We start from the raw sequence: 27,191 nt of genomic DNA on the forward strand, positions 1-27,191 counted from the left end.
GAGGGAAGGAGGGGGCGGCGGCGGCGGTTCCACCCAGCCTCCCGGAAGGCGGGGCTTTTCGTTGGCTGCGGCGGCTCGCCAGGTAAGGGGAGGGTTGAGGGGAAGGGCTGCGGGTCGGGGTGTGTGTGTGTCAAACAAAGTTTCTTGGGGAGTGGGGGTGGGGTGGGGGGGTAGGGGCGGGCCAGCCTTGCCTCCAAAGGTGGCTATGGTTAGGTTTTAAACTCGCACCTGAACCTGCAGGTTCTTCTAGACCAGGGATCTCCAACCTTGGCCACTTTAAGACTTGTGGACTTCAACTCCCAGAATTCCTCAGCCAGCTATCTTAAAGTGGCCCAGGTTGAATAGCTGGCTGAGGAATTCTGGGAGTTGAAGTCCACAAGTCTTAAAGTTGCCAAGGTTGGAGACCCCCTGCTATAGTGTGTAGGGCTTCCTACTTGAGCAGGGGGTTGGACTAGAAGACCTCCAAGGTCCCTTCCAGCCCTATGAGTCTATGATGTTATGAAATGGCTATAGAGTGTAGGGCTTCCTACCTGAGCAGGGGGTTGGACTAGAAGACCTCCAAGGTCCCTACCAGCCCTATGAGTCTATGATGTTATGAAATGGCTATAGAGTGTAGGGCTTCCTACCTGAGCAGGGGGTTGGACTAGAAGATCTCCAAGGTCCCTTCCAGCCCTATGAGTCTATGATGTTACAAAATGGCTATAGAGTGTAGGGCTTCCTACCTGAGCAGGGAGTTGGACTAGAAGACCTCCAAGGTCCCTTCCAGCCCTATGAGTCTATGATGTTATGAAATGGCTATAGAGTGTAGGGCTTCCTACTTGAGCAGGGGGTTGGACTAGAAGACCTCCAAGGTCCCTTCCAGCCCTATAAGTCTATGATGTTATGAAATGGCTATAGAGTGTAGGGCTTCCTACCTGAGCAGGGGGTTGGACTAGAAGACCTCCAAGGTCCCTTCCAGCCCTATAAGTCTATGATGTTATGAAATGGCTATAGAGTGTAGGGCTTCCTACTTGAGCAGGGGGTTGGACTAGAAGACCTCCAAGGTCCCTACCAGCCCTATGAGTCTATGATGTTATGAAATGGCTATAGAGTGTAGGGCTTCCTACTTGAGCAGGGGGTTGGACTAGAAGACCTCCAAGGTCCCTTCCAGCCCTATGAGTCTATGATGTTATGAAATGGCTATAGAGTGTAGGGCTTCCTACTTGAGCAGGGGGTTGGACTAGAAGACCTCCAAGGTCCCTTCCGGCCCTATGAGTCTATGATGTTATGAAATGGCTATAGAGTGTAGGGCTTCCTACTTGAGCAGGGGGTTGGACTAGAAGACCTCCAAGGTCCCTTCCAGCCCTATGAGTCTATGATGTTATGAAATGGCTATAGAGTGTAGGGCTTCCTACTTGAGCAGGGGGTTGGACTAGAAGACCTCCAAGGTCCCTTCCGGCCCTATGAGTCTATGATGTTATGAAATGGCTATAGAGTGTAGGGCTTCCTACTTGAGCAGGGGGTTGGACTAGAAGACCTCCAAGGTCCCTTCCGGCCCTATGAGTCTATGATGTTATGAAATGGCTATAGAGTGTAGGGCTTCCTACTTGAGCAGGGGGTTGGACTAGAAGACCTCCAAGGTCCCTTCCGGCCCTATAAGTCTATGATGTTATGAAATGGCTATAGAGTGTAGGGCTTCCTACTTGAGCAGGGGGTTGGACTAGAAGACCTCCAAGGTCCCTTCCGGCCCTATGAGTCTATGATGTTATGAAATGGCTATAGAGTGTAGGGCTTCCTACTTGAGCAGGGGGTTGGACTAGAAGACCTCCAATGTCCCTTCCGGCCCTATGAGTCTATGATGTTATGAAATGGCTATAGAGTGTAGGGCTTCCTACTTGAGCAGGGGGTTGGACTAGAAGACCTCCAAGGTCCCTTCCGGCCCTATGAGTCTATGATGTTATGAAATGGCTATAGAGTGTAGGGCTTCCTACTTGAGCAGGGGGTTGGACTAGAAGACCTCCAAGGTCCCTTCCGGCCCTATGAGTCTATGATGTTATGAAATGGCTATAGAGTGTAGGGCTTCCTACTTGAGCAGGGGGTTGGACTAGAAGACCTCCAATGTCCCTTCCGGCCCTATGAGTCTATGATGTTATGAAATGGCTATAGAGTGTAGGGCTTCCTACTTGAGCAGGGGGTTGGACTAGAAGACCTCCAAGGTCCCTTCCGGCCCTATGAGTCTATGATGTTATGAAATGGCTATAGAGTGTAGGGCTTCCTACTTGAGCAGGGGGTTGGACTAGAAGACCTCCAAGGTCCCTTCCAGCCCTATGAGTCTATGATGTTATGAAATGGCTATAGAGTGTAGGGCTTCCTACTTGAGCAGGGGGTTGGACTAGAAGACCTCCAAGGTCCCTTCCGGCCCTATGAGTCTATGATGTTATGAAATGGCTATAGAGTGTAGGGCTTCCTACTTGAGCAGGGGGTTGGACTAGAAGACCTCCAAGGTCCCTTCCAGCCCTATGAGTCTATGATGTTATGAAATGGCTATAGAGTGTAGGGCTTCCTACTTGAGCAGGGGGTTGGACTAGAAGACCTCCAAGGTCCCTTCCGGCCCTATGAGTCTATGATGTTATGAAATGGCTATAGAGTGTAGGGCTTCCTACTTGAGCAGGGGGTTGGACTAGAAGACCTCCAAGGTCCCTTCCAGCCCTATGAGTCTATGATGTTATGAAATGGCTATAGAGTGTAGGGCTTCCTACTTGAGCAGGGGGTTGGACTAGAAGACCTCCAAGGTCCCTTCCGGCCCTATGAGTCTATGATGTTATGAAATGGCTATAGAGTGTAGGGCTTCCTACTTGAGCAGGGGGTTGGACTAGAAGACCTCCAATGTCCCTTCCGGCCCTATGAGTCTATGATGTTATGAAATGGCTATAGAGTGTAGGGCTTCCTACTTGAGCAGGGGGTTGGACTAGAAGACCTCCAAGGTCCCTTCCGGCCCTATGAGTCTATGATGTTATGAAATGGCTATAGAGTATAGGGCTTCCTACTTGAGCAGGGGGTTGGACTAGAAGACCTCCAAGGTCCCTTCCGGCCCTATGAGTCTATGATGTTATGAAATGGCTATAGAGTGTAGGGCTTCCTACTTGAGCAGGGGGTTGGACTAGAAGACCTCCAAGGTCCCTTCCAGCCCTATGAGTCTATGATGTTATGAAATGGCTATAGAGTGTAGGGCTTCCTACTTGAGCAGGGGGTTGGACTAGAAGACCTCCAAGGTCCCTTCCGGCCCTATGAGTCTATGATGTTATGAAATGGCTATAGAGTGTAGGGCTTCCTACTTGAGCAGGGGGTTGGACTAGAAGACCTCCAAGGTCCCTTCCGGCCCTATGAGTCTATGATGTTATGAAATGGCTATAGAGTGTAGGGCTTCCTACTTGAGCAGGGGGTTGGACTAGAAGACCTCCAAGGTCCCTTCCAGCCCTATGAGTCTATGATGTTATGAAATGGCTATAGAGTGTAGGGCTTCCTACTTGAGCAGGGGGTTGGACTAGAAGACCTCCAAGGTCCCTTCCGGCCCTATGAGTCTATGATGTTATGAAATGGCTATAGAGTGTAGGGCTTCCTACTTGAGCAGGGGGTTGGACTAGAAGACCTCCAAGGTCCCTACCAGCCCTATGAGTCTATGATGTTATGAAATGGCTATAGAGTGTAGGGCTTCCTACTTGAGCAGGGGGTTGGACTAGAAGACCTCCAAGGTCCCTACCAGCCCTATGAGTCTATGATGTTATGAAATGGCTATAGAGTGTAGGGCTTCCTACTTGAGCAGGGGGTTGGACTAGAAGACCTCCAAGGTCCCTTCCAGCCCTATGAGTCTATGATGTTATGAAATGGCTATAGAGTGTAGGGCTTCCTACTTGAGCAGGGGGTTGGACTAGAAGACCTCCAAGGTCCCTTCCGGCCCTATGAGTCTATGATGTTATGAAATGGCTATAGAGTGTAGGGCTTCCTACTTGAGCAGGGGGTTGGACTAGAAGACCTCCAAGGTCCCTTCCGGCCCTATGAGTCTATGATGTTATGAAATGGCTATAGAGTGTAGGGCTTCCTACTTGAGCAGGGGGTTGGACTAGAAGACCTCCAATGTCCCTTCCGGCCCTATGAGTCTATGATGTTATGAAATGGCTATAGAGTGTAGGGCTTCCTACTTGAGCAGGGGGTTGGACTAGAAGACCTCCAAGGTCCCTTCCGGCCCTATGAGTCTATGATGTTATGAAATGGCTATAGAGTGTAGGGCTTCCTACTTGAGCAGGGGGTTGGACTAGAAGACCTCCAATGTCCCTTCCGGCCCTATGAGTCTATGATGTTATGAAATGGCTATAGAGTGTAGGGCTTCCTACTTGAGCAGGGGGTTGGACTAGAAGACCTCCAAGGTCCCTTCCGGCCCTATGAGTCTATGATGTTACAAAATGGCTATAGAGTGTAGGGCTTCCTACTTGAGCAGGGGGTTGGACTAGAAGACCTCCAAGGTCCCTTCCAGCCCTATGAGTCTATGATGTTATGAAATGGCTATAGAGTGTAGGGCTTCCTACTTGAGCAGGGGGTTGGACTAGAAGACCTCCAAGGTCCCTTCCGGCCCTATGAGTCTATGATGTTATGAAATGGCTATAGAGTGTAGGGCTTCCTACTTGAGCAGGGGGTTGGACTAGAAGACCTCCAAGGTCCCTTCCGGCCCTATGAGTCTATGATGTTATGAAATGGCTATAGAGTGTAGGGCTTCCTACTTGAGCAGGGGGTTGGACTAGAAGACCTCCAATGTCCCTTCCGGCCCTATGAGTCTATGATGTTATGAAATGGCTATAGAGTGTAGGGCTTCCTACTTGAGCAGGGGGTTGGACTAGAAGACCTCCAAGGTCCCTTCCGGCCCTATGAGTCTATGATGTTATGAAATGGCTATAGAGTGTAGGGCTTCCTACTTGAGCAGGGGGTTGGACTAGAAGACCTCCAATGTCCCTTCCGGCCCTATGAGTCTATGATGTTATGAAATGGCTATAGAGTGTAGGGCTTCCTACTTGAGCAGGGGGTTGGACTAGAAGACCTCCAAGGTCCCTTCCGGCCCTATGAGTCTATGATGTTACAAAATGGCTATAGAGTGTAGGGCTTCCTACTTGAGCAGGGGGTTGGACTAGAAGACCTCCAAGGTCCCTTCCAGCCCTATGAGTCTATGATGTTATGAAATGGCTATAGAGTGTAGGGCTTCCTACTTGAGCAGGGGGTTGGACTAGAAGACCTCCAAGGTCCCTTCCAGCCCTATGAGTCTATGATGTTATGAAATGGCTATAGAGTGTAGGGCTTCCTACTTGAGCAGGGGGTTGGACTAGAAGACCTCCAAGGTCCCTTCCGGCCCTATGAGTCTATGATGTTATGAAATGGCTATAGAGTGTAGGGCTTCCTACTTGAGCAGGGGGTTGGACTAGAAGACCTCCAAGGTCCCTACCAGCCCTATGAGTCTATGATGTTATGAAATGGCTATAGAGTGTAGGGCTTCCTACTTGAGCAGGGGGTTGGACTAGAAGACCTCCAAGGTCCCTTCCGGCCCTATGAGTCTATGATGTTATGAAATGGCTATAGAGTGTAGGGCTTCCTACTTGAGCAGGGGGTTGGACTAGAAGACCTCCAAGGTCCCTTCCGGCCCTATGAGTCTATGATGTTATGAAATGGCTATAGAGTGTAGGGCTTCCTACTTGAGCAGGGGGTTGGACTAGAAGACCTCCAAGGTCCCTTCCGGCCCTATGAGTCTATGATGTTATGAAATGGCTATAGAGTGTAGGGCTTCCTACTTGAGCAGGGGGTTGGACTAGAAGACCTCCAATGTCCCTTCCGGCCCTATGAGTCTATGATGTTATGAAATGGCTATAGAGTGTAGGGCTTCCTACTTGAGCAGGGGGTTGGACTAGAAGACCTCCAAGGTCCCTTCCGGCCCTATGAGTCTATGATGTTATGAAATGGCTATAGAGTGTAGGGCTTCCTACTTGAGCAGGGGGTTGGACTAGAAGACCTCCAATGTCCCTTCCGGCCCTATGAGTCTATGATGTTATGAAATGGCTATAGAGTGTAGGGCTTCCTACTTGAGCAGGGGGTTGGACTAGAAGACCTCCAATGTCCCTTCCGGCCCTATGAGTCTATGATGTTATGAAATGGCTATAGAGTGTAGGGCTTCCTACTTGAGCAGGGGGTTGGACTAGAAGACCTCCAAGGTCCCTTCCGGCCCTATGAGTCTATGATGTTATGAAATGGCTATAGAGTGTAGGGCTTCCTACTTGAGCAGGGGGTTGGACTAGAAGACCTCCAAGGTCCCTTCCAGCCCTATGAGTCTATGATGTTATGAAATGGCTATAGAGTGTAGGGCTTCCTACTTGAGCAGGGGGTTGGACTAGAAGACCTCCAAGGTCCCTTCCGGCCCTATGAGTCTATGATGTTACAAAATGGCTATAGAGTGTAGGGCTTCCTACTTGAGCAGGGGGTTGGACTAGAAGACCTCCAAGGTCCCTTCCAGCCCTATGAGTCTATGATGTTATGAAATGGCTATAGAGTGTAGGGCTTCCTACTTGAGCAGGGGGTTGGACTAGAAGACCTCCAAGGTCCCTTCCGGCCCTATGAGTCTATGATGTTACAAAATGGCTATAGAGTGTAGGGCTTCCTACTTGAGCAGGGGGTTGGACTAGAAGACCTCCAAGGTCCCTTCCAGCCCTATGAGTCTATGATGTTATGAAATGGCTATAGAGTGTAGGGCTTCCTACTTGAGCAGGGGGTTGGACTAGAAGACCTCCAAGGTCCCTTCCAGTCCTATGAGTCTATGATGTTATGAAATGGCTATAGAGTGTAGGGCTTCCTACTTGAGCAGGGGGTTGGACTAGAAGACCTCCAAGGTCCCTTCCGGCCCTATGAGTCTATGATGTTATGAAATGGCTATAGAGTGTAGGGCTTCCTACTTGAGCAGGGGGTTGGACTAGAAGACCTCCAAGGTCCCTTCCAGTCCTATGAGTCTATGATGTTATGAAATGGCTATAGAGTGTAGGGCTTCCTACTTGAGCAGGGGGTTGGACTAGAAGACCTCCAAGGTCCCTTCCAGTCCTATGAGTCTATGATGTTATGAAATGGCTATAGAGTGTAGGGCTTCCTACTTGAGCAGGGGGTTGGACTAGAAGACCTCCAAGCTCCCTTCCAACACTGTTTGTCTATGTTCTACTATTCTATGTCATCAGGAGCTTTGCTGGCTGAGGAACTCTGGGAGTTGAAGTCCACAAGTCATAAAGTTGCCAAGGTTGGAGACCCCTGCTCTAGACTAGAGCGGTGCTTGGCCACTTTAAGATGGGCAGACTTCAACTCCCAGGATGCCCCCAGCCCCGTGCCTCACCTGAGGAATTCTGGGAGTTGAAGTCTGCCCATCTCAAAAGTGGCCGAGATAGAGAAACGCTGGACTGGATGAAGCTTGGTCCGGCATCGAAAGGGTGGCTGGCTGGCAGAGCCCCAATTTCAACTTCTTGGGGGGAAATCATCCCCCTTGCTGGTTTCCTCCTGCCAAAGGTCCTTGGGAGGGGCCCTCGGGCAGCCTTCCCCAGCTGGAATCAATTCAATTCAGCTGGAAGGGACCTTGGAGGTCATCTAGTCTAACCCCCTGCTCGACCAGGACGAGACCCTATACAATCTCAGACAGGTGGCTGTCCAGCCTCTTCTTAAAAATACCCAGTGCCCATGATTTCTGGAGGCAAGCTGTCCTGCTGGTTAATTGTCCTCACTGTTAGGACGCTTCTCCTTAATTCCAGGTTGCTTCTATCCTTGATTAATTTCCATCCATTGTTTCTTGTCTTGCCCTCTGGTGCTTTGGAGAATAAGTTGACCACCCTCCCTCTTCTTTGTGGCAGCCCCCCAAATATTAGAAGACTGCTATCATGTCACCCCTAGTCCAGTGGTGAAATACAATTTTTTTTACTATCAGTTCTGTGGGCGTGGCTTGGTGGGTGTGGCAGGGGAAAGATACTGCAAAATCCCCATTCCCACCCCACTCTGGTGCCAGCCAGAGGTGGTATTTGCCAGTTCTCCAAACTACTCAAATTTCTGCTACCGGTTCTCCAGAACCTGTCAGAACCTGCTGGATAGCATCCTTGCCCTAATCCTTCTTTTCTCTAGATTAGACAAACCAATTCCTGCAAATGTTCTTCCTATGTTTTAGCCTCCAGCCCTCTATTCATCTGTGTTGCTATTTGCTGCACTCTCTCCAGAATCCCAACATTGTTTTATAATAGGGTGTCCAAAACTGGATGAAGCATTCCAAGGTTTCATCTGAAATCCTTCCTGGTTCAAGACTGAATCCTTCCACTGGTTAATTGTCCTCACTGTCAGGAAGCTTCCTCGATTACTGATTCTTTTTGTAATAGAGTCCCATTTAACCTCCAGAATTTATCCGTAAATTCTGCTTTCTCAAATGTCAAAGACACTGGATTAAAGTGTGAGATCATGTTTGGTAGTATCTTAGTTTTTACTAATACACACGGCTAATTTCTTAGAAATCCAAAATGTATCTATTCTTGAAAACGATCTGCGTCTTTCAGATAAGTATGCATGTTCTTTAGCATTTCCATTTCCATGTCTCCATATATCTTTGAGCTCAAAGTTCTCCATCATTTCAAAACATACTTTTTTTAATAAAAGTTTTTTATTTTTTTAAGACAAACAAACATTTGATACATCAATTATCCCTCCCCTGTGACATCTCGGTGTTAACTTCTTCAGTTCTTTTTATTCTTCTTGTTCCAACAGTTTCTTCTATCTTAATCGTCAACCAAAGCACTATAAAAGTTCATTCCTATATAACCATATTCTTGCCATCAAATTTTTACACATAGTTATAAAATTAATCATTTATATCTCTTTTCCAACCAACAATAGAAATAATTCCATATTCTAAAGCAGTGGTCCCCAACCCCCGGTCCGCGGACCGGTGCCGGGCCGTGGAGTACCTGGCACCGGGCCGCGCAGCGGCTGGGGGACATGAACGCTGCAGCGCAAAGGCTCCTGGGCCGTGCGCAAAAGCTCCTGGGCTGTGTGCAAAAGCTCCTGGGCCGTGCGCAAAGGCTCCAGGGAAGAGAGCCCCGCGCAGGTACGCACGTGTGGCCCAAAGCCCCCACCCCTGCGTGCGCTCAGCGGGCCACGGTAAAATTATCAAAGGCTGATTGGTCCGCGGCGATAAAAAGGTTGGGGACCACTGTTCTAAAGTATTCTGATTCTTCCCTATCTTTAATCAACAAAGTTAATTGGTTTATTTCTGCACAATCTAAAATCTTTTTTATTACTTCATCTTCCAAAGGTATTTTCTCTAATTTCCAATTTTGAGCATAAACAATTCTTGCAGCTATTATTATGTGTATAATCAAATAAATATATCCCTTTTTAATTTTGTCGGGTAGGATACCCAATATTAACAACTCTGAATTCAATACGTAATTGTGTCATTTCTTCCAGCCAGGTTTTAATTTTATTCCAATAGATTTTTGCTTCAGGGCATGTCCACCACATATGATAATAGGATCCTGGTAGTTGGTGACAAATTTCCAACATTTCGCTGATTTATCTTTAAACATTTTTGCTAACTTCTCCGATGGCATATGCCATCTATAAAACATTTTATATTGGTTTTCCTTATATGCAGTAGACATCGTTAATTTATTAACGATGTTAATTTAACAACTTTCCCATAGTTGTTGCCATTTTTCAAGATCAATTGAATGTCCAAAATTTCTTCCCCAAGCTATCATTGTTTCTTTTACCTGTTCCTCCTCCAATTCAATATATAGCAAAAAATTATAAAATTTTTTATTAAATTTTATTATTTATTTATTTATTTATTTATTTATTTATTTATTTATTTATTTATTTATTTATTTATTTATTTATTTATTTATTTATTGGTTCAATTTATATGCCGCCCTTCTCCAGAGACTCAGGGCGGTTTACAATGCGTTAAGCAATAGCCTTCATATTTTTCTGTATACCTGCTTAGTAGGGCTTTTCGGGCCCCCCTAAGCGGTGTTCTTTTTTATACAAAGTCAGCTTATTGCCCCCACAATCCGGGTCCTCATTTTTCTTCGTTCCTGTGAGTATCCTATCCAATTCAATCTTTTCCAAATAAAAACCATGTAACTTGGCGTCTTTTTCATATCTTCATATTTCAAAACATACTTTTGATGGTTTATTTTGCAGCTTACCCCTAGTCCTTTTCTCTAGACTGGCCATACCCAAATCCTGCATCTGTTCTTCCTATGTTTTAGTCTCCAGGCCCTTAATCGTCTTAGCTGCTCTTCTTTGCACTTTTCCCAACGCCTCAACATCTTTGATGACTGTCACTGAACCCAGTATTCCAAGTGGAACCTTACTAAAGTTTTATGTCCATTGGGCCTGGTTCCCCAGAAGCCCTGGTCAGTAATGGGTCTAACGTGTTTCTGCTGGTTCCTTCCTGTGTTGAGAAGATGAGGTGCTGCTTCAGCTTTCATTTGTAATTCTTTCTTTCAACTGATAACATTTCCTTCTTCCTCATCAGCTGAACCATAGCAGTGGTTTCCGGCTGGAATTCTTCTGCTGTAAAACTGCTGAAAATATTTCTTTTTTTTTTTTTCAGGTAAGAAGAGAAACCTACCTTTGCCCAATGGCAGACACAAAACCCATTTTCACTTTTGCCGTGTAAAGCAAACACCTGAGGGTTTTTTTCCCCCCTTAATCTCCATTCCAGGGTCTTGCAATAGGATCTTGCCAAAATTGTTAGGGACACTGAACTCCTTTCACAAACTATTCCCCAATTGCTTGTTCAGTGAGTAAAACTGAAGGAAGGTCTTGTGCAGGGGTCAGCAACCTGCGGCTCTGGAGCCGCATGTGGCTCTTTCACTCTTCTGCTGCGGCTCCCTGTCACTCAAAATATGTGTCACAACTGCCAATGTGTGACACCCGCCAGCACACGATTTATTGAGCTTTTCAACCCCTGGTAGGCCAACCATGGATAAATCCAAGAAAAGAAAAAAGTTTCAGAAGAAAACAGAACGTTTAATTCAACTACATAGACTAGTTTTGTGGCTGCTCAAGAAATAGTCAGGCATGGGAAGGGTTTTGTGGCTCCCGGTATTGTCTTTTCTGTGGGAAACGGGTCCAAATGGCTCTTTGGGGATTTAGGGTTGCAGACCCCTGGTCTTGTGTAACCACTACACTGAATATTTAGACCAGTGGATCTAAAAGTATTCTATGTTTGAGTGGTGTGGTGGCCTAGAGGTGTAGCTCTTGCCTCACAATCAGGAGGCTGTGAGTTCAATCCTAGGTAGAGGCAGATATTTCTTTCTCTGGGCAGAATGAGAATACATCTGCTGTGAACTCCGCATTGGCAACAGGAAGGGCATCCGGCCAGTAAACATTCAGTTCCATTAAATTGCCCCAATGCAAGGGATTATGGGGTCATTAAAAGACAAACAAACAAACAAACAAATAAATCTAAAAGTATTCTATGTTTCTAGCCCTCGTGGCTGCATAATATAAGAATTTGAAAGGGATTTCCAGATATTAAGAACAACAAAGGAAAAGCTTTAGAGAAGAAAAACGTGGAATAAATTAGAACATGTTGCTGGAACTACAAAGTGTACGGAAGATAATTAAAATAGACAAGGGGGTTTGGGATTGCTTTTAATGAATGTGGTTTTCCTTTGGCAGTTTTGCTTCCATGATCCTTGAATCCCTGGAGCATGAAGGTCAAAGTGATTTCAATTTTGGAAGACAATTACATGTACCTGATCATTGAAGAAACCACCAGAGAGGCCATTGCAGTGGATGCTGCTGTTTCCAAGCGGGTAAATGGGATCATAACGGGGGAAGCATGGGAGGGGGGTCGTGCGTGTGCATGCCCACACCCATAATTCTATGCACCCTGCCCCATGCATGCGTGTGCGACCTTCCCCCCCACAACATTCCTGGCAAGTGATGGCACGGTGGGCCTAGTAGACCTGTTTTTTGCTCTCCCCAGGCTCCAGAGCCTCTCTAGGAGCCTGGGGAGAGCAAAAACGGTCTTCCCCACTCCCCTGGAAGCCCTCCGGAGGCCGGAAATGGCCCGTTTGCCAACTTCCAGATGGCAAATGGGCTGTTTCCGGCCTCGGAGGGCCTCTGGGGGGTTGGAGTGGGGGAAGGCCGTTTTCGCCCTCCCCAGGCTCCTAGAAAGGCTCTGGAGTCTGGGGAGAGAGAAAAGCGGGCCTTCTCCATACACACACTCTCCCAAGGCCCCCCGGAGGCAGGAACCAGCCTGTTTCCCTACTTCCAGTGGGCCCAGAAGGCCCAGAAATCAGCTGGCTGGCGCACACATGCGCACCGGAGCTGAGCTGACATGCCCACCGATATGGCTACGCATACCAAAGGTTCACCATCACGGCCGTAGGGCATGGGGGGGAGAGTGGGGGGGGGGAGAGTGGAAAAGGTTGGCAGGCTGTTGTAACTTTGAACAGTTACTAAATGAACAGTTGTAAGTCAAAGATTTATCTGTACTGCATTCTAACTATCGTGCCACCATACCTCATAAGTAATAAATTTAAGGACTTTAAAAAAATTTTGCACTATGCTCTTTGTGGGTGTTTTTTTTCTTCCTCCCTTAGCTCCTAGAGATCATCCGAAGGGAAGACATTCTTCTAAAAGCCATTCTGACCACCCACCACCATTGGTAAGTATCCGGCCGGGCTCTTGCACTGATTCTTTGGGAGAAGAGAACAGCCTTTTCTCCCTACTGCAATGCTCTCTACCTGGGGCTCCCTTTGAGGAGCACCACCTTTAGAGCGCTCCATGGCTTAGGACCTGGTTATTTACGGGACCGCCTGCTGCCACCGGTAGCCTCTCACCGACCAGTACGCTCCCATAGAGAGGGGTTCCTCAGGGTGCCATCGGCCAAACAATGTCGACTGGCGGACCCCAGGGGGAGAGCCTTCTCTGTGGGGGCACCCGCCATCTGGAATGAGCTCCCCCCAGAGATACGGAGGGTCCCGGACCTGCGCGCTTTCCGCCGTGCCATCAAAACATTTCTTTTCCAGCAGGCCGGCCTGGCCTAACTTCTCTTTTAAACTTTTTTAACATTTCTAAATTTTAAATTTGTCTTATGAATTTGGGGTGTTTTAAATTTTGTTTTCTGGGCCAATTATTTAATTGTATTTTAATGGTTTTTTAACATTTGTATTATATGTATTTTTTTTTGGCTGTTCACCGTCCTGAGTCCTTCGGGAGAAGGGCGGTATACAAATTTAATAAATAAAATAAAATAATAAATAAAGGTGGGCTGAATTGGTGAGGCACCAACGAAACAACTGCAGCCTCCCTTCAAGTCGAAGGGGAGATCGCCTTCCCTGAGGATTTTTCCCCCAGTAGAATAGAATAGAGCTGGAAGGGACCTTGGAGGTCTTCTAGTCCACCCCCCTGCTCAAGCAGGAGAACCTATACCAGTGATGGCTAACCTTTTTGCCATCACATGTCAAAAGCGTGGGGAGTGTGGGTGGGGTCATGCGTGCACGTGCCCACACACCCATAATTCAATGTGCTCCGCCCTGACACGCATGCATGCACGACCCCCCCGCCCCTGCTTTTGTCACATGATGGCGCAGTGGGCCAGGTAGGCCCATTCTTTGCCTTCCCCAGACTCCAGAGGCTTTCTTGGAGCCTGGGGAGGGCGAAAACAGCCTTCCCCGCCCCCCTGGAGGCCCTCTGGAGGCTAGAAATGGCCCATTCCTGACTTCTGGTGGGACCGGAAGGCCCGAAAATCAGCTGGCTGGCATGCACATGCGCACTGGAGCTGAGCTAGGGCAATGCTCGCGTGCCCATAGATATGGCTCCGCTTGCCACCTGTGGCACGTGTGCTATAGGTTCGCCATCACGGACCTATACTATTTCAGCTAAGTGACTGTCCAGTCTCTTCTTAAAATCCTCCCTTGATGGAGCGCCCACGATTTCTGAAGGCCAAGCTGTTCCACCAGTTAATTGTCCTCACTGTTAGGAAGTTTCTCCTTAATGCCAGGTTGCTTCTCTCCTTGGTTAGTTTCCATCCATTGTTTCTTGTCTTGCCTTCTGGTCCTTTGGAGAATAAGTTGACACGCCCCCCCCTTCTTTGTGGCAGCCCCTCAAATATTGAAATACTGCTATCACATCACCCCTGGACCTTCTTTTCTCTAGATTAGACAAACCCAATTCCTGCAAATGTTCTTCATATGTTTTAACCTCCAGCCCTCTATTCATCTGTGTTGCTATTTGCTACACTCTCTCCAGAGTCCCAACATAGTTTTATGTTTAGTGTCCAAAACTGGATGAAGCATTCCAAGTGTGGTCTTACTAAGGTCTCATCTGAAATCCTTCCTAGTTCAAGGCTGAATCTTCCACTGGTTAATTGTCCTCACTGTCAGGAAGTTTTTCCTTAATTCCAGGTTGCTTCTCCCTTTGGTTAGTTTCCATCCATTATTTCTTGTCCTGCCTTCTGATGCTTTGGGAAATAAGTTGACCCCCTCTTCTTTGTGGCAGCCCCTCAAATATTGGAATACTGCTATCATGTCACCCCCACAAATTCTTCTTTCCTTTAGATCCTGCAGCCGTTCTTCATATATTTTAGTCTCCAGTCCCTTAACCATCTTAGTTGCTCTTCTCTGAACTTTTTCCAAAGTCTCAATATTCTTTTTGTAGTATGGTGACCAAAATTGGTTGCAGTATTCCTGGTGTGGCCTTACAAGGCTTTATAAAGCAGTACTAATACTTCATGTGATTGTAATTCTATGCCTCTGTTTATACAACCCAGGATTTTATTAGCTACTTTGGCTGCTGCCATACACTGCTGCCTCATATTCAAATGATCATCCACTAAGACTCCAAGGTCCCTCTCACAGTTACCTAATCTGTACTTATATCTTTGATTTTGTTCCTGCCTAAATGTAAAATTTTGATGTCAGCACTCCAAGCTGCATTCACTCCAGTGCTGACATAAGAAGGAGAAAGTGGGGGCATCTGGCAAGAGGACACTTGACTTTTCACCTACTTATTTTCCCTGGAGATACTATCCCCTAGGAGATGGATTGGGAGGGAGGAAATTCCTTTGAGCTGAAGTAGTAGATAACAGCAGAGTGACTTGGAAGATGGCCAATGAAAAGCAGAGCAGTGGGGAAAGGAAAGGGAGGGTTTGGACCAGGAAGTCAGTGTTGGCTGCAACTGAGTCGGAGTTTCGATTGTTGTGCTTAATAAATGAAAGATTTTGATCAAGGACTATTTGTTTGAAATGCAGTTTATTTGAGACGACACCGAATCCTGACATTTGCTTTTCTCCACATTAAAATTAATTTTGTTGGGTCGGGCCCATTTTGGAGAAATTATTGAAGGATAATTGTTTTAATTCTTTAAAATTGGGGGTGGGGAGGGTGGGAATCAAAGAACCTCTCAGCCTGCAAATGGGGTGCAAAAATTTTGAAAAAGACTAGACAAGTTCTGTTTTTTTTTCTGACAAGTCTCTTCTCTCTCCTCCAAATTGGAGACAGCTGAAGAGAAGGAAAAAAAACGTCCCTCTTCCTCCTCTTTTCCCAAAGGGATCATGCAAGAGACAATGAAGAACTGGCCAAACTTTATCCCGGCCTGGAGGTATACGGTGGGGACGAACGAGTGGGAGCTCTGACACACCGAGTGACTCATGAGGAGGAGTTAAAGGTAAGCACGGAATGGATCACACCCTTTTTCACTATTATTGTGGTATCCTCACAAGGAGGCTGTAGTTCGATCCTAGGTAGAAGCAGATATTTCTCTCTCTGGGCACAATGAGAATGTATCTGCTGAACAAAACTCCTCATTGGCGACAGGAAAAGCATCCGGCCAGTAAACACTCAACTCCATTCAGTTGCCCAGACTCCACCCCACAAGGAATTATGGGGTCATTAAAAGAAGATGATGATAGTATGGCTTAGTTACAAGGAAGTCTAAAACTACCCACAGTGATTTCATTTGTATGTAACATCATCACATACATGACACAAATTGATTTTTTCTCTCCCCCCACCCCCACCAGCACGTGCCCAGATGGTGTGATTCACATTGTTTGCACTTTCCTTCATGCGTTAGGGTCAGAGTATCTCCTTTGGGTCACTCTCTGTTGACTCTTTTTAGCAACTGGCAGTAGTAGGCATTTAGGGTGCAGTTGAAATGTGCAACCTCCTGGCCTGCCCTTTGTGACAGCGGGTCCATGCTCAGCCTGTTGTGCTGCTGGCGGCTGCTTGGTGTTCCTTGGGACTTGACTGCAGGGTGTTTTCCTCCACCTTGGAGGGGAATTGATGTTTGAGGGTAGAGATTCATTCCCCAAGCTTGTGTGGGTTGTTGGTTTACAAACCATTTGTTACCAGGCTAGGTAACATCTTCAGCAGAATTTAGGGGATGTCAGTATCGGGGAAAAACCAAAAGTACACATATAGACTGGGTGAAACCAGGCTTAATAGCAGTAACTGTGAGAGGGATCTTGGAGTCTTAGTGGACAACCAGCTAAATAGGAGCCAGCCGTGTGCACTGGCAGCCAAAAAAGCCAATGGAATCCTAAATTGCATTAACAGAGGGATACAATCAAGATCAAAGGAGGTACTAATACCACTCTGTAAAGCCTTAGTAAGACCACATCTAGAGTACTGCATCCAGTTTTGGTCACCACACTATAAAAAAGATGTTGAGACTCTAGAAAAAGTGCAGAGAAGAGCAGCAAAGATAATGAGGGGACTGGAGGCTAAAACGTACGATGAACGGTTGCAGGAACTGGGCATGGCTAGTCTAGTGAAGAGAAGGACCAGGGGAGACAGGATAGCAGTCTTCCAATATTTGAGGGGCTACCACAGAGAGGAAGGGGTCAAGCTATTTTCCAAAGCACCTGAAGGCCAGACAAGGAATAATGGATGGAAACTGACCAAGGAGAGATTCAACCTAGAAATAAGGAGAAATTTCCTGACAATGAGAGCAATCAACCCATGGAACAGAAGTTGCCTTCGGAAGTTGTGGGAGATTCATTACTGGAAGCTTTCAAGAAGAGACTGGACTGCCATCTGTCAGAAATGGTGTAGGGTCTCCTGCTTGGGCGGAGGGTTGGACTAGATGACCTACAAGGTCCCTTCCAACTCTGTTATTCTATTTGCCACTACTGAATTGATGTTTTCTCAGGATTGACATGGTCACACTGCACTTGCTAAGGCAAAGACTGCCTTCCCATCACACCCAGAACCCAGAATGAGCCCACCTTACTTCAGCCTCGTCTAGAATGTTGTGGGAACTCAGCAAGCGTGTGCGATTTGGGACCATATCAAGTATGGGTGGATGGTTGGCAGCTGTCTTGGGCTTTGACCCACAACCCATTCTTCTTTTTCTTTTGGACAGTTTGGCAGCATCAATATACGGTGCCTTCTCACTCCAGGCCACACCGTGGGACACGTCTGCTACTTCGTGTGGGAAAACGATTCTCTGAATGCTCCTGCAGCTTTCACAGGTTGGTCCTGAGAAGTGAACGGGAGTTGTGGTCCTGTGATTGAAGACAGCCTTAGGGAATGGAGAAATTGCTCATTGCACACAAAGCTGTTGAAACAGTTTTAGGTTAATTTGTTTTCTAGATTCACAAAACCTAGGGTGGCCGTGACATGGTAAGATGCCCAGATTTAATAAAGTCAACAAGATTAGGTTGCCAAGCTTAGCAGACTGCATCTGCTGGATGTACAAATGATTGAACCAGTGTGTTGTGTGAATAGTTCCAGCCCATTTGTGTTCTGACCCAGGCTTCCTTAGAAATTAAACAGCACAAACTTAGTCCTGGCAAACCTCTTTAATTCATACGGCTGTAAATTACTTTCATTTACAGTCCGCAAGGCTTGATAAACAGTCTTTCAGAGGAAGGTTATCAACACCCATCTATCTCACGTGGAATGCTGCCAGAGAGCTAATTGCCACGCACAGGGCAAGGCCAAACTTGGCACAGAGTCACAAACAGAAGTTTCAAATCTTGAATTGGCCAGACGTGAGCAAAAGCTCACGTCCCGTTCGCTTCTCTTTTATGCCTTATGGGAGGGGCCAATCATCTCCAAGCCTTATTCCCAAATCGACCTTCTTTCCTTAATTGTTCCTGTCTCCTGGCAGCTCTGCGCATGCGCACACTGGGAATCGGCTCCTGCTGTTATTCTGCCTCACTGCTGTCAGACTCCAGAGGCTGCACATAACTATCAAATGGCCTTGGCCCCCTCTCTGCCTCTGACGCAGAGCCCTCATCCGAGCCTTCCCCAGACCCCAGGACTGGCCCACGTTCCTCCTTAACCTCCTCACTGTCCGAATCTGCTGCCAGCTCTGCTGGCTGCTGGCTGGCCACAACAATTTGTGTTTCTTTATAATGGTTAAGAGTGCAATACTGCAGGCTACTTCTTCTGACTGCCAGCTGACTGCAGTTTGGCAGTTTGAACCTCAGCAGGCTCAAGGTTGACTCAGCCTTCCATCCTTCCGAGGTGGGTAAAATGAGGACCCGGATTGTGGGGGCAATAAACTGACTCTGTAAACCGCTCAGAGCAGGCTGTAGAGCACTGTGGAGCGGTATATAAGTCTAAGTGCTATTGCTATTTATCTCTCTATCATCTATCTATCAGTGCCGTTGTCAGTTCGAATGATCACTAAGAGAACCGTGGAAAGTCGAAGTCTACCTGTAAACAAACATCGTAATGCAATATGACACTCAGTTGCTAGGAAAGTGTTTTAATTGCCCTGCTTCTTGAGAAGTGTTAAAGTGATCAAGTGGTTGGAGTGTGTGTGTGTGTGTGTGTGTGTGTGAAATTGTGGATTGATTGTGCATCTTTTTTTTGTTGTTAGGTGACACCTTATTTGTCGGTGGTTGTGGGAGACTCCTGGAATGCACAGCTGAACAGCTGTACAAGAGCCTGATGGAGGTCCTGGGTGGGCTGCCAAAGGAGACGGTAGGTTCGAATGGCTTCTGCTGCCGCTGAGGTGCCAGGCTCCAAAGCTGAGGAAAGGGCCCTCCTGCCCTGTGGAGGTTCCCATTTGAGGGCCAGAGGTGGGGATAAAAGAGCGTAGAAGGTTTAGGCAAAACTTGGTACCCAAAGGCAGGCCTGGGCCTCCAGTCAACCCCTCAGGCCTGGTTGCCTCAACTGTCAATTTCCCACCTTCTCGTTTTGGAAATGGCCCTCAGCTGACCACAGCAAAGCCACGGTGGCCACCTTGCTACCACCCAACCCAGAAGCCTTTCCCAATTTTTCGTGCTTTTTAAGTATTTATTTTAAGAGCCCTGGTGGCGCAGTGGTTAGAATGCAGGACTGCAGGCTAACTCACTGATCACTGCCAGCAGTTCAATCCTGACCGGCTCAAGGTTGAGGACCCTGATTGTTGGAGGCAATAGGCTGACTCTGTAAAACTGTTTAGAGAGGGCTGTAAAGCACTGTGAAGCGGTATATAAGTCTGAAGCGCTATTGCCATTGCGTGGTCTTTTAATATTCAAGCTCTGTTTAGTTCTTGATAGCCTGAATTTTAATCTGGGATTGTAGTGGGAAAGTGCTGTGATTCAATTTTATCCCATGAACTTGTTTCGATAGTGATTTTCGTTTGATTGAAAATGTTTAAAGATGTACAGTGGAGGGGTGAAATGCTCCCGGTTTGGACCGGATCGCTTGATCTGGTAGCGATGGTGGCGGGTGATTCGGAGAACCGATAGCAAAAATCCCTGCGCCCCCTCCCCCCCACCATGCCCAGCTGAGCTGCACGATCATCAGAGGCTTTTTTTTTTTTTACTTTTAAAAGCATTTTTTCTACAACCTCTTCCAACAAAAAAATGTTTTTAAAAGTAAAAAAAAAAAAGCCTCTGATGATCGCACGGCTCAGCTGGGATCGTCAGAGGCTTTTCAAAGCATTTTTTTCTGCAACCTCTTGGCCGAAGAGGTGGTAAAAAAAATGCTTTGAAAAGTCTCTGACGATCCCAGCTGAGTTGCCTGATCGTCAGAGGCTTTTCAAAGCATTAGAAAAAATGCTTTGAAAAGTTAAAAAAAAAAAAAAAAGTTGGCCACGCCCACCCAGTCACATTACCTCCCACCACCACCAAGCCACGCCCACAGAACCGGTAGTAACACATTTTACATTTCACCCCTGATACAGTGTCTAGGGAGCACTTTGGGAGAAGGCGAAGCTGATAGTTGGCCAAGAGCCCTAGAGGACAAGAATATAAATTAAAATATCCCTGACAAAGAGTGGATAATATCACATATGATTGAATTTTTTTTTTTTAATGATTGCCCTCTCCCAGATTGAGGGAGAAGTTGGAAAAGGGTCCGTTCTTAATTTGAAAAAGCCACCTCTATTTTATGAACCACAGTGTCTTTTTTGTGACAATTCCTTGACACCGTTTTTCTGACAGAACCACAAAATTCGCTTTCTCAAAAATCTGAGAAACCACATTTCCGGTTTTTGACAACCGTCACTAAGGGCGTTTGAAGTTTGTGGACGGAAGGGATTCCAAGGAGAATCACTCTGGATGTGGTAGCCTGAAATAAAAATAAAAAATTTCCTTTTCAGAAAATCTTTTGTGGACACGAGTACACAACCCAGAATCTGAAGTTTGCCTCAAAGGTGGAACCAGAGAATGAATTTGTGAAAGAAAAGCTCATTTGGGCTAAAGTGAGTGGTTCTATACTCTTCTCCCAACTCTTTATCTTTCCGAAATTGAAGCCTTTATAAAAGTCAGAATTATGACCAGTAACATCAGTCTCTAATTAGCTTAATGATTTCTTCAAAGGTCCTGCTAGACTCTGGATTGTTTAAATCATTGTCAGGGTTCCAAGTAACACCCCCAACCAAATAAGACTCCCGAGGCAATCAATTCCTCAAAGTCCCATTTTATTAGAGATGTCATATTGGCACATCTGGGAAAACCCGAATCGGAAAGCTTCCAGGTTTTCCCCACTCAAAAGAAAGTCCAAGTCCCTGCCCCAGCACCCACATGTCCATCACATGGCCCAATCAAAACACCGTCCCAACTGGAGATGCCTCCCAGTCACGCCACTCCAGGTGCAGGCTGAACGTCCTTGACTCTCAGAGAAAGGAATGTTGTTATGGCTAGATATCTCCCCAACTCCATGCAATCCCCCTTCCCAGTTTCCCACAGCACTAAGTGTGACCATTTACATTTTTATTCCTGTGAGTAGTTGTCGTAGGGGCCCCAGTACACTGCTTTGGCCATAATGCTGTTAAGACGGCCCTGGGTAAGAGTAGGTCTACTCATCACCCTAAGTCTTCTGTAGTTCCTTGGGGTCAACCACAAGGACGTTTGGTACATTGTACAAGTACATTGGAAAAGGTCTATCATCTGTCCCAATTAAGTTAGTTACCATATTTTTTGGAGTGTAAGACACCCTTTTTTCCCCCTAAAAGGGGGTGAAAATTTAGGTGCGCCTTATTACACCGAATATAGCCCCCGCCCACCCACTGGCCCCCACCCTTTGGCCTCTGCCTCCCAGCAGTTTACCTCCTTGCAGCAAGCAGCAAGAAGAAACAGCTCCTTTCAGCTTCAGCACAGCCTAATTAGCACAAGTTGATTGGATCGGCCTCCCGACTCTCAGCTGTTTTGCGTGGCCCTCTGCTGCTTGCTGCAAGGAGGCAAATTGCTGGAGCAGATTTTTTTTTCCTTGTGCTAATCAAGCTATGCTGAAAACGAAAATGAAAGTAAAGCAGGCTGTTTGCTGTTTGGTGCAACGAGGCAAAATTGCTGGGAGGCAGAGGCAGATTTCTTTTTCTTCTTTTCCTCACCAAAAAAGGTAGGTGCGTCTTATAGTCCGATGTGTCTTATACTCCGAAAAATACTGTAATTAGCAAAGAAACATAAGTTAGTTAGCAAAGAAACTTATGTTAGTTACCTTGTTTCCCCCAAAATAAGACATCCCCTGATAATAAGCTCAGTCGGGCTTTTGAGGGCATGGCAATAAGGCCAAGCGCTTATTTCAGGGTTCAAAAAAATATAAAACAGGATCTTATTTTCGGGGAAACACGGTAGTTAGCAAAGAAACTTAAGGTGGTTAGTTAGCAAAGAAAGATTCCCGGCTCATTGTTTCCAAGAATATACGTTACTGAAAGCAAAAGTAGTTACAGAAGTAGTGAAGCAGAATCTGCTGGTTTGGCACGCAAAGAGGATACAATTAACTTTCCCTTTCTTGCTGGCCACACACATCCCTTCACTCCCGGTTATCAGTCAATGTCCAATTAGGAGTTCTCTTGTTTAGGTGACGGACTCTCAATTTGTGCCTTCTCTGTCTCCGCATTCTTTTGGTTGACTTGGACTGGATTGGTGCCTCTCACTTTTCACGCCGGCATGGATTAGTTCCCAATCTTCCCCCGTCTTCCCACATTCCAAGCTCTCTCCCCCTTCATTCCCCCCCCCCACCACCACCCCCGTTGCTAATGTCAGGCTGGCAGGATGCGATGCGAAGCTAGCAGAACGGCAGCCACGACCTGGTCTCATTGATTTATTCTTTCACAGCTCCGAGAAGATGAAGACCTTCCAACAGTGCCTTCTACTTTGGCCGAGGAGTTCCTCTACAACCCGTTCCTTCGCATCTTGTGAGCCCACGTTTCTTTAATGCAGGGGAGGGAGAGGGGTCAGGATTTTTTTTGGTTTCTGTCCCACCTTTCTCCCAGGAACTCAAGGCAAGTGTTTAGCCACTCTACCCACTCAGCACAGACACCCATGAGATTGGTGGGCTTGAGGGTGACTAGCCCATCTTTCAAGGGACGCGGTGGCTCAGGGACTAAGATGCTGAGCTTGTCGATCAAAAGGTGGGCAGTTCCGTGCCTACTGCCGCGTGCCTACTGCCGCGTAACGGAGTGAGCTCCTGTGACTTGTCCCAGCTTCTGCCAACCTAGCAATTCGAAAGCAGGTAAAAAATGGAAGTAGAAAAATAGGGACCACCTTTGGTGGGAAGGTAACAGCGTTCCATGCACCTTTGGTGTTGAGTCATGCCGGCCACATGACCACGGAGACGTCTTCGGATAACGCTGGCTCTTTGGCTTTGAAACGGAGATGAGCACCGCCCTCTAGTTTCGGGAATGACAAGCACATATGTGCAAGGGGAACCTTTACCTTTAACTTTAGTCCATCTTTCATGGTTGAGAGTGGGCTTCTGGGTATTGCTGCACTTGAGATCGTAAGCAGAGCACACCCTGAGTGGATCTGAACGTGGGTCTCCCCAGACCATCCAACTTCTGAATCCTGTGCTTCAGGTTTTATTTATTTATTTATTTATTATTGAATTTCTTTACCGCCCTTCTCCCTGAGGACTCAGGGCGGTGTACAGCCAGAATTAAAAAACATGCAGGACAAATATTAAAAAACAATTAAAAGATATATAAATTTGGCCCAATTAAAACTCACTACCAATTAAAACATTTAAAACATTTAAAAAACATTTAAAAGTTACTTCTTAAGCCAGCCCGGTTTGCTTGAAAAAATGGGTTTTAAGGGCACGACGGAAGGCACTGAGGTCCTGGATTCTCCTTATCTCTGGGGGGAGCTGGTTCCATAGGGTAGGTGCCCCCACAGAGAAGGCCCTCCCCCTGGGGGTCACCAGCCTACACTGTTTGGCTGATGGCACCCCGAGGAGGCCCTCTCTGTGGGAGCGCATGGGTCGATGGGAGGTCGTCGGTAGCAGCAGGCGGTCTCGAAGATAGCTAGGCCCTATGCCATGGAGCGCTTTAAGGGTCCGTTTGGTCTGAGTTCACACAATACACTATATAACAAACACGGGTTTCCCCTATGGATTCCACTAGGGTGGAACGTGTTCTAACAAGATGCGAAGAGTTGGGTTCTCGCTATAGTTTTACTGTTTTGCATAAACCCAGCCAACGCTTCCTTTCATCTTGAATTAAAATAGAGGCAGCATCTTGGATTTAGAAGCAGAAAGTGCGGCCACAGAGGTAGCATTTGTCAGTAACATTTTATGCATCTTCTCTGGAGTCACACACAAACACACTCCACAACTGTAGCATAATTTTGAGAAAAGAGGCTGGGTACGTAAGACAGTCAAGAATAGGTAGGGGGTGAGATTCGCCAGAATAAGCCTTTGTGGGTTTTTTCCCAGGATATCTGCAAGGGCGACATCAAGGAGGTCACAGTTTTGGGCCTGATCATGGGATTGAAGCCCTGCCCTTTTTATGTTTAACCATGAAATGTGAAAGGCTTCAATCACACAATAGCAATAGCGATTTATATACTGCTTTACAGCCCTCTCTAAGCAGAGTCAGCCTATTGCCCCCAACAATCTGGGTCCTCCTGTGACCCACCTCGGAAGGATGGAAGGCTGAGTGAACCTTGAGCTGGTGAGGATTGAACCGGCAAATTGCAGGCAGCTGGCAGTCAGCAGAAGTAGCCTGCAGTACTGCATTCTAACCACTGCGCCACCACGGCTCATACTGCATTCTAACCACTGCACCATCCAGCAGTAGCACTTACATACCGCTTTGTCAGAGTTTCTTGCAAAAATCAAATCCAGAAGCACACACAGCTAAACTGATTCAGCAGGATTCATTAACTTCTTTATACACATAGTAACAGATGAAGTATTTACAATACCGATAGTTGATTCTTCTTTAACATAGTACCCCGTTTCCCATAAGACATCCCTTGATAGTAAGCCCAATCGGGCTTTTGAGCGCGTGCACTAAAATAAGCCCTCCCTGAAAATAAGCCCTCCCCAAAAATAAGCCCTCCCTGAAAATATTTAAACGCATGCATGCACAGCCGGTCCCGGTCATTTCCTCTGGTTAGGGTTAGGGAGACAGAGTTGGAAATCACGTAAGACGGCAAGAGGAGCCCCGTCTTGCTCCATGTGCCCCAAAATAATAAGACTTCCCTGAAAATAAGGCCAAGCACTTATTTCAGGGTTCAAAGAAATGTAAGACAGGATCTTATTTTCAGGGAAACACGGTAGCAGTTACAAGGCAGGAGAGAACACTTAGTTCCATTTTCAGCAGACATGTTCACACACACAAGAGTACAGCTCAGAGCTTAACACACACTGCTTGGTTTCAGTTTCTTTTTCTCTGCACAGAATCAGAAGCTGCAGACTAAGACACGCCCTGGCTCCAGTCCTGTCTCAGCTCCCAATTGGCTGACCTTGTTACCGTGTCTTTCCAGTCATGAATATTCTGACATGCTTCATTGTGCTGTATAGCACTCTCTGACCGGTTTAGAATCAGCTTACTGCTCCCAACAATCTGGGTCCTCATTTTACTAACCTTGGAAGGGTGGAAGGCTGAGTCAATCTTGAGCCCATCAGGATCGAACTCCTGGCAGTGAGCAAAGTCAGCCTGCAATTCTGCATTCTAACCCCTGTGCCACCACAGCTACCACAAACACCCCTACTCTGCAGAACATACCGTGAAACCAGTTATAATTCAAGAGACGGTGATGGTTGCATTCGGATTCTAAGGACATTCTGGCACCTCCTGACCCTGCTGGGGAACCAGTTAGTTTTTGCAAAAGACCTACGACTCCTTTCTCCCTCTTCTACAACTGTATAGTGTGATACATCTGACGATCTCTTGGGTTTGATAAGTGGGCTTTATTTGCTGTTCCAGGGAAGAACCGGTCCAGAAGTTCACGGGCAAATCTGCTCCTCTTGAGGCCTTCGCCGCTCTCTGCAAGGCCAGGGAGAGCTTCCGGAAACCCAAAGAGCGGCTGAATCCTCAAGCCATGCTGGCGTTCGAGTGGGGGCTCTTTGATCCTCTCCTGCAGAAGTGAATCCTATGCATGCCTGCCATGATGGGGATACAGGTGCTGTCGTTGAAGGGCTTGCTACCTCCTCCCCCACCCCCACCCCCGCCATGCTGTTAGAAAAACGTTGAACACCCATTGCAGAGGCCATCAAAAGCAGGGGTCTCCAACCTTGGCAACTTTAAGCCTGCCGAACTTCAACTCCCAGAATTCCTCAGCTAGCTATCCAAGCTTGGCAACTTTAAGACTTGTGGACTTCAACTCCCAGAATTCCTCAGCTAGCTATCCAAGCTTGGCAACTTTAAGACTTGTGGACTTCAACTCCCAGAATTCCTCAGCTAGCTATCCAAGCTTGGCAACTTTAAGACTTGTGGACTTCAACTCCCAGAATTCCTCAGTTAGCTATCCAAGCTTGGCAACTTTAAGACTTGTGGACTTCAACTCCCAGAATTCTGGGAGTTGAAGTCCACAAGTCTTAAAAGTTGCCAAGGTTGGAGACCTCTGTTCTAAACAAGAGCAGAGAGGGGGCCATTTAGATCTCGGGGAGGGGAAATCTTGTTCTAGAGGGCAGGTGGGGCGTTTCCTGGATCCTGATCAAGGACATTGATTGCCGGCAGTGGCGTTTGAGATGGGTAGGTGGTCAAAAAAAAAAACCCTACCCAGCTTTGCTGGCTGGGAAATTCTGGGAGTTGGAAGTCCGCCAGGCTTAAAGTTGCCAAGGTTGGAGACTCCTGATCTAAAGCACTAGGAGGGCATCCATTTCAGAAGCTCTGAATCTTGCTATAATTGTCCCATTTTTTTTGACAGCTGCAGCAAATACATCTGGATTGCACAGCCCCCTTTCCAGCAGCGTCAAATGGGGCAGAAGCTTGCCGAGAAATTGCCTTCCTCCATTTCCCAAAGGAGGGAAACTGTGTCTTTTCTATCTTGTTTTATCTTTACAACTATCTTGCTGCAAATATGGTGACGAGCATCAAAGTTAACTCCTTACTTCTGTGAAGGCAGGCGCTATAGAGCTACACAAAACGGAGAAGGAAAATGTATTGTTGTCTGCCTCCCAATTTACTGTGAATTTAATGACAACTATTCATTCACCTTTTAATTTAAATTTTTTTTAAAAAAATTGTTTTGTTGGGATTTAAATCCAACCTTTCCTTCAGGTGCTCAAAGTAAGCATACAGTACATACCATTCACTCCTCCATAGCCCTGTGTCTGGAGATTTGAGTTTGAATCATTGAGACAATTAGTCAGATTGACCCCAAAATCCCTCTCCCCTTTCCATGGCTGAGCTTAGCTTTGAGCAGGAGGCTCCCTGGGGCAAGCTGAAGCTACGCCATCCTGGCCAGAAGCCTTCTCAAAATGAGCCACCGTTGGGGTGTGGTGAAATATTTTGAGTTAAGAAAGAAAAACCCT

The 27,191-nt window shown here is 46.8% G+C and overlaps 1 protein-coding gene across 1 annotated transcript; it reads left to right on the top strand.

Annotated features, from left to right (window-relative positions):
• Nucleotides 1–26,669, top strand: HAGHL (hydroxyacylglutathione hydrolase like). The gene is made up of 10 exons (XM_070954804.1): nucleotides 1–82; nucleotides 11,719–11,855; nucleotides 12,648–12,712; nucleotides 15,597–15,714; nucleotides 17,413–17,521; nucleotides 18,880–18,983; nucleotides 20,590–20,691; nucleotides 22,547–22,626; nucleotides 25,642–25,837; nucleotides 26,585–26,669. Exons 2-9 carry the CDS (start codon nucleotides 11,751–11,753, stop codon nucleotides 25,802–25,804), a joined length of 846 nt encoding a protein of 281 aa, XP_070810905.1. The 5' UTR covers nucleotides 1–82; nucleotides 11,719–11,750; the 3' UTR covers nucleotides 25,805–25,837; nucleotides 26,585–26,669.
• The last annotated feature ends 522 nt before the right edge of the window (nucleotides 26,670–27,191 follow it).

Source organism: Pituophis catenifer, unplaced genomic scaffold, assembly GCF_029215685.1.
Source record: "Pituophis catenifer annectens isolate HBS135680 unplaced genomic scaffold, rPitCat1.0.hap2 SCAF_16, whole genome shotgun sequence".
In the NCBI taxonomy this organism is placed as follows: domain Eukaryota; kingdom Metazoa; phylum Chordata; class Lepidosauria; order Squamata; family Colubridae; genus Pituophis; species Pituophis catenifer.